The 7,688-nt window shown below is 42.4% G+C and overlaps 1 protein-coding gene across 1 annotated transcript; it reads left to right on the top strand.

The window, feature by feature from the left end:
- Positions 1-447: 447 nt before the first annotated feature.
- Positions 448-879, top strand: LOC103349053 (large ribosomal subunit protein eL29-like). Its single transcript, XM_008259976.3, has one exon. It carries the CDS (start codon positions 448-450, stop codon positions 877-879), a length of 432 nt encoding a protein of 143 aa, XP_008258198.3.
- The last annotated feature ends 6,809 nt before the right edge of the window (positions 880-7,688 follow it).

Raw genomic sequence — 7,688 nt, 5'->3', positions numbered from 1 at the left:
AATTCATGCTAAACACCACAGCACGATTGATTTTCCCGGGGCCGGCGCTAAGACATAGTGGGCTAAACCTCCGCCTGTCGTTCCAGCATCCCATATGATCGCTGGTTTGAGTTCCAGCTGCTCCACTTCTGATTTAACTCTCTGTGATGGCCTGGGAAAGCAGTGGGGCTTACCCAAGTGCTTGGACCCCTGCACGTGCGTAGGAGACAAGGAAGAATCTCCTGGCTCCTGGTTTCAGATTGGCGCAGCTCCAGCCATTGCGGCTATTTGGGGAGTGAACCAGTAGATGGAAGACCTATCTCTTTCTCTCTCTATGCCTCTTTCTGTCTATAATTCTGCCTCTTAAATAAATAAATGTATAATTTTCCTACAGAATATCATTGTTCTAAAATAAGCAAACAAACATGAAAAATTGCAGCTGTGGGAGCTGCAGATTACAGTGCGGTTATGGTCAAGGTCAAGAGCCACACCACAGACAACCAATCCTCAGAATGGCACAGAAATAGTATCAAGAAGCCCTGTTTGCAAAGACAGGAATCTCTTATGGCAATAGATCCCATTTTCCTGTATGCATTTTCCTATAAGTACAACACCCAGGCCCTGAAGATGATGCAGGTCAAGCCCCAAGGCCATGAGTGCACCTGCAAGTGCTGTCAACACTGTCTTCACATCCAAGGAGCTCAAGCCCAACATCCCCAAGGCTATCAGCTGCAAGCCCAGTTGAGCTGTCTACATGGCCCACCCTCGGGAAGCATGCTGTGCCTGCACCGCCCAAGAGTCGCAGGTTCCGCTGGCCAGAGACTGTGGCCAAATACTCAGGCCCAGGTCCAAGGCCCAAGCAGCCACTATGAATCTAGCTCCAGCTCAGGTACCCAGTAGTGCCCAAGCTCACCATAAAACCTCCATAATCAAGGCCTCTGCCTGCCAATGTGAAGATGGAATGACTGGAGTGACCCTTGGGCTGTTGTCTGCATGGGACTGGTATCCTGTTGTGCTGTTTGGGCAAATAACCCTGAGGCTAGAAAACAACCAAGGGAAACCTTCTGATATCTGTTCACTGCCTACCAAACTGAGTAAAATGCTTTAGGTGTGCATTTTAGACTTAAAGCAGCAAATCTCCCAGCCCTAATCATACCCATTATTCTTTTCCTATATTTCAGTCTGAGCTTCAACTTGGGGAGAAGCCCATGGTTTTGATCCAGCTTAGAGTCAAGCATTGGACTGCAATAAACAAAACAAAACAAAAAAAACTGTAAAGATTTTAAGCAAGAGAATGGCATGGTTATGGAAATATGTCAGGTGGGCCTGTACTTACAGCTTGGAAGATAAATGAGCAGTTTCAAAGCCACTATGTCCATATGGGCAGATAAGAGTGAGAATTTAAATCTGAAAGAAGTAAAGATGAATAAAAAAGAAAATAAGAGTTGCACTTGACCCTCAAGAGAAAGGATTTCTAAAAATAGCACTTGATGAGAAAGGATGAATTAAAAATAAGAGAAATGGACAACTTCTGGAGTTCTGCCTTTCTTTTGAGCTATCTTTTTTTAAGACTTATTTATTTATTTGAAAGTCAGAGCTACACAGAGAGAGAAGGAGAGGCAGACAGAGAGAGAGAGAGAGAAAGAGGTCTTCCATCCGCTGGTTCACTCCCCAGTTGGCCACAATGGCTAGAGCTGCGCCAATCCGAAGCCAGGAGCCAGGAGCTTCTTCCGGGTCTCCCACAAGGGTGCAGGGGCCCAAGGACTTGGGCCATCTTCTACTGCTTTCCCAGGCCACGGCAGAGAGCTGGATTGGAAGTGGAGCAGCCGGGACTCGAACCGGCACCCATATGGGATGCCAGTACTGGAGGCTACGGCTTTATCCACTATGCCACAGCACTGGCCCAATTGAGCTATCTTTTAAGAATATTTCTAAGACAAGTCTTTTAAATAAAGCATGTTATGGTACATCATACAACTTACAGTTTACAAATAGCATGAATATTAATTCATTTTAAATACCACTCATGGAGCTGATATTGTGGAATAGTGGGTTAAGTCTTTGCCTATGACACTGGCTTCCACCTGGCTTAATTCCTGGATACTCCACTTATGACCCATCTGGCTGCTAATGTGCCTGGGAAGGAAGCAGAAGATGGCCCCAGGACTTGGGTGCCTGTCATCCACATGGGAGGCCAGGATGGAGTGCTACACTCCTGGCTGTGGTCTGCCCTAGCCCTGGCCATTGTGACCACTTGGGGAATGAACCAGCAGATGGAAAATCTGTTTCTCTTTCTGCCTCTCTCTTCTTCTCTGTCACCCTGCCTTTCACATAAATAAAAATAAAAATAAAGATTACCATGACTTCATTTTTCCACTAATCACCTTCCTTCAACATTCAATATCTCTTAAACACAGGTATATCAGATAATCTGATTGAAGTCCTGAAATGTTTTTAGCATCTGAGTGAATACAAGCCAAATAATCAACATGGTGGATTCATAGGCAAGCATAACTTGAGTCATTAGGCGTCATCCAGCTATTAAGCACAGATAGAAAGACATTCACTGTGATGTCACTAAAAGCAATACTGTGAATACAGAATCCCTTATATTTATGTCTGCTTTAACAGGCAGAGAATGATTTCGAGGATCTGCATGAACACTGCACATGATACACATGTGCTCCCAGACATCACGAGAAGAGTCAGTTACAGAATCCGTGCTCAGGGAAGGTTTGTCCGCCAATTGGAATGAAATGGACATCTTGTGATTTGATTGTTGTTTTTAGCCCTTGTTTACACTCCTGTGGAACTGTGGTCTTTCTACTTTTCACTTGTTGAATATTATGGTTAGTGGTGAATTAAGCTGGTAATTAGAGAGGGGTTTGAAATTATGTCTTTGCAAACATTAAAGAAAAACGGAAAGGAAGGAAGGAGAAGGATTGAGGGAAGAGAAGGGAAAGGTGGAAAGTATGGTTGTCATCTCAGAACTGTACTTATGAATTACATGAAATCTATAGTCTTTATATTAATAAAATTTTTTTAAAAAGATATACTTCAAAGTCTTAAAGTTGAAAATGCCAATTGTACTATTACAGAAAAACAGGTGCAATGACTAACACTTTCATTCCAGAAAGAGCAATGGATAAAATAATTTCTAGCTTGTTTGGACCATTGTTTTATATATAAAAATAGTCTAGGTGTGAGTGGTTTGTTGTTATATTCTTTAAAACTTTACATTTAAAAAATGGTATAGAAGCATTGACTTGTTTGGAAATATAAATGTTAGAAGAATGTTAGGCTTTGACATACTCCCTGAGTGAATGTGGTTCTGATTAACTCGTAGGAATTAGAAAATAAAGAACACTAGAGGCCAGGAATTCTAGAGTGAAAATTCTAAATATCTGATGAAATGTGTCTTACAAATTAAATCCCAGACCCTTTTCAGAGCACTTAATACATTCTCAAGGGTGAAATGCGTTTGTTTTTAGCAAAGTAGATTAGCTTACATCTTGTGATGGGAAAAGTCTATGTAATACATTATGTCCTTTAGCTCTCATTTCGGAGCAGTGCTTTGGGGTTGTATCTTTTGGCCATAGTTGTGGATCTCAATTTTCTACCCTGTCTGAGTGTTAAATCGCTTTCTGTCGGCTGTCAAGCTGTCTCTTCTGGTTCCCAGGCCCCCTCCTCTTTTTGTAAGCTACTCACTTATTTCCAAGGTCAGGTTGATTCCATCTTTAGTTTTCTTTCTTCAGCGTACACTTCAAAATCTAACATTGCCTCATGGAACTGACTTCTAAGTATGGCCATTTGTAACCAGAAGATAAATTAATGGACTATAATCAATCAAGATCAAATTTTGCACAGAACCATATGCTCAGTGGGCAAGCCTGGGTCTTTTAGAGTTGAGACAAAACAGAACAGGTTTTCCCACATAAGATAGTTTTTCAAAATGATATATTTGAAAGGCAGAGTTACAGAATGAGAAAGAGAAAGAGTGAGAAAAAGAGGCAGAGAGATACCTTCCATCTGCTGGTTCACTCCTAAATGGGCACAAGCTCTGGGGCTGGGCCTGGCTGAAGTCAGGGGTCTGGAACTCTGTCTGGGTCTCCCATGTGGGTAACAGGACCCAAGACTTGGGCCATCTTCTGCTACTTACCCAGGTGCATTAGCAGGGAGCTAGATCAGAAGTAGAGCAGCCAGGAGTCAAACCGGTGCCCATATGGGATGCTGGCTTTGAAAGTGTTAGCTTAATCCACTGTACCACAACACAAGCTCAAAAGATAAATTGTGACTCATATCTATTCCCAGAGATTGATTTGCAGGATAAGTTAACATGAAACACCTCTATTCTTGTAACACCTTGCATGTCACTTCTATGCCTTCTAAATTCTGGAGAAAGTATCACTCTCGAGCCAGTATAATGCCTCCATCAACCCTCCTGGACTAAGCTGGTACCAACCCAGGGACCTCAGGCCTCCTTTCGTTCTTTCTCATGGCAAATGGTCCCACAGATGTTTCCTCAAGTGTTGTGGTGGCTGGAAGATTGATTTCCTGGCTTACTGGGGTGTTAACAGAGTATGTTGGAAATTATGTCATGTGGATTGCTTGTCTAAAAGAAACTTTATGCTTGTTTGGAAGAGGATACATGTCTATATGGAATTACTTTGGCAATGACCTTTATTCTTGCTTCCAAATCAAGGAGGGCAACTTCAAATACCAGAAGACATACTTCAACATGATTCAGTCCCCCAAGTTCAAGGTCTCCATCACAACGCAATGCCATGCAGCTCATCACGGATGTGTACTATAATGAACTCCGGCAAGCAAACTGTTAGTGTCTCCTGATGAAAAGTATGATGGTTTATCAAAGCTATTTTGAATTCTAATCCTATTCCCTGCCCATCTCCCCAGCTTCCAAATGTAGATAATATAGCTAACATTGATATAGCAGTTTATTATGTATCAGGCACACTTGAAAACCTTTTATATATGTTAACTAATGAAATTCACTTCTCACACCACCCTCTGACACACATATATAAGTTCTACATTAAGGAAGAGAGCAGGTGCACAGAAAGGTTAAGTAACTTATCCCAATCCAACAGCTAGTGTTGGAGTCAGGATATGAATCCTTTAGTCTCACTCTAAGACTTAACTACCTCATTCTATTCTGCAAGTTTTCTTCAGCCCAATTCAAACATTTGTAAATCATCAACCAAATAAAAGTTTGTTTGAAAGTTTCAGGATTAATCTCAACAAAACCATCGTTATTTCTATTCCGGACACTCATAGCTTTTAAACAGGTGGAGCTCAATTAATATTTGTAAAGATTTATTTATTTATTTGAAAGTCAGAGTTACTTAGAGAGAGAAGGAGAGGCAGAGAGAGAGAGAGAGAAAGAGAGGTCTTCCATCTGCTGTTTAACTCCCCAATTGACCGCAACAGCTGGAGCTTTGCCTGGTCTCCTACATGGGCACAGGGGCTCAAGGACTTGGGCCATCCTCCACTGCTTACCCAGGCCATAGCAAAGAGCTGGATCGGAAGTGGAGCAGCTGGGACTCGAACCAGTGCTCATGTGGGTTGGTGGCACTGCAGGTGGCAGTCTTACCCACTATGCCATAGCACCGGCCCCTCAATTAATATTTTTGATAGGCCAATTTATGAGAGAAACTTCACAGAATAAGAATCTGAGGAGTACATGGCCAGAGACAGCTGAGCCATTGAGGGACTATGACAACTGAGAGGAGAGTCATCAAGGGCCTGGAATAAGACAGTTTTACATACTGGAAAACTCATGATGTGATTGTATCTCAACCAGCATGTCGTGCTTTGTGTCGCTCCTCTACTTACCAGCAGCGTCTCCTTCTTTGAGCCTCAATGTCTATGTCCGGGAAATGGTGGTAAGAACAATCTCTAATTCATGGGATCGTTGTGAACATTAAATAGATTAACATATAGAAATCTCTTAGAACAGTGTTTGGCAGATAGTAGTCATGCAGTAATTGAATATTAGTACCGCTATCATTAAGTATATATGGGCAAGAAATGTAAAACGTTGCATAATGGTTCCTAATTTCTTTCTTTCTTTTTTTTTTTTTTTTTTTTTTGACAGGCAGAGTGGACAGTGACAGAGAGTCAGAGAGAAAGGTCTTCCTTTGCCGTTGGTTCACCCTCCAATGGCCGCAGTGGCTGGCGTGCTGCGGCTGGCACACCACGCTGATCCGATGGCAGGAGCCAGGTGCTTCTCCTGGTCTCCCATGGGGTGCAGGGCCCCAAGCACCTGGGCCATCCTCCACTGCACTCCCTGGCCACAGCAGAGAGCTGGCCTGGAAGAGGGGCAACCGGGACAGAATCCGGCGCCCTGACCAGGACTAGAACCCGGTGTGCTGGCGCTGCAAGGCGGAGGATTAGCCTAGTGAGCTGCGGCGCCGGCCCCTAATTTCTAAGTTGAGTGGCTCTGGAGACAGTGGCATCATTGACTGGAGAAACCATGATAGAGACGGAAAAGGGAGCTGAAAAGGGAAGATTAAACATAGAGTAGAAAAGACACCTAATTGATGGAAGAAGATCCCGCAAGATGCCAGAGGGAAGAGTATAAAATCACAGAAGGATGGAATGGGCTTGATATGAGAAAAGATAAATGAGATCATAATGATGCAACCATAACTATTTTTGTTTGAGAGAAAGGTGGGATAGTAAATAGTTTGTATCAGGAGGTCTCAGCTCTCTGGATGAATTTTCCAGAAAAGAACAAAGTATTGGCAAAGTATTCACTCATCAGCTATACTGGAGGAAAGTAGTGATTGAGGCTAGTGGGTATGCGAATCATCCATTGTGATGACACAAAATGAGTTACAGAGGATGATTATGGCCTAGGTACTAACCTCTCCACTAGTTATGGGAAAATGACTAAAATGGAGATAGTTTCGTTGCACCAACAGAGATGATTTAAGCCTAGAAGTTGGGTGGCGTGCAGTGAGAGGAAAGCCCTTAAAAAAATCTAAGAACCATTCTTTGTAACTGGCATTGAGGAGCTCAGGGAATAACAACTCATCTTATAAACTATGCAAACCAGAAAACTCTCCCTTCAGAAAGTATCAGAAAAGAGAAAACTTCAGGGCAGAGCCACAGAAAAGGCTATGAAAGGTAAGAGGTGTAAGATAGGAATTTATCTGAAAAGGGGCTCTTGGAGGACACAGGTGGAAGATGAAAAATTAAAAAGAATGCGGAAGGAAGATGAGAAGTATCAAAGCAACGTGAGAAAAAATATGCAGGTGGACCTGGTGGAGTAGGGGGTAGCAGATGGGGCACTTCAGATAAAAGTCAGAATGTGCAAAGCATGTTCAAAGACTTGCAGAGACCAACACTGGTCAGAGTGGAGAACAAGACCAGAGAAGCAGTAGAACATATGACTACAGAGTGTGTAATTAATATGATTATTTATGTTACTTGCAGTTGCATAGATGAGCAGAATGAGTCAGCGTATCCGTTAGTCTTACTTGTAGTTAGCTATGGTCTCTCTTCTTCAAGTACTAAAGGAATACTTAAGCCCATTTATCAAGTGTGTTCAAATACACTATGGTTATTATTAAGGATCAATTAGGTTTCTCTTAGAATTCATTGCTAACATCTGGTATCTGCATTTTAATATAGTGTCAAAAGTCTTGGAACACTGGAGCAGGACTAATGGTAAATCAATTTAGGTC

This window comes from Oryctolagus cuniculus, chromosome 9 (genome assembly GCF_964237555.1).
Source record: "Oryctolagus cuniculus chromosome 9, mOryCun1.1, whole genome shotgun sequence".
Lineage (NCBI taxonomy): Eukaryota > Metazoa > Chordata > Mammalia > Lagomorpha > Leporidae > Oryctolagus > Oryctolagus cuniculus.
This window is presented reverse-complemented; position numbering and strand designations above follow the sequence as displayed.

Excerpts from the sequence above, each read along its gene's own strand:
- LOC103349053 (XM_008259976.3), top strand. The coding sequence starts at position 448 with ATGGTCAAGGTCAAGAGCCACACCACAGACAACCAATCCTCAGAATGG.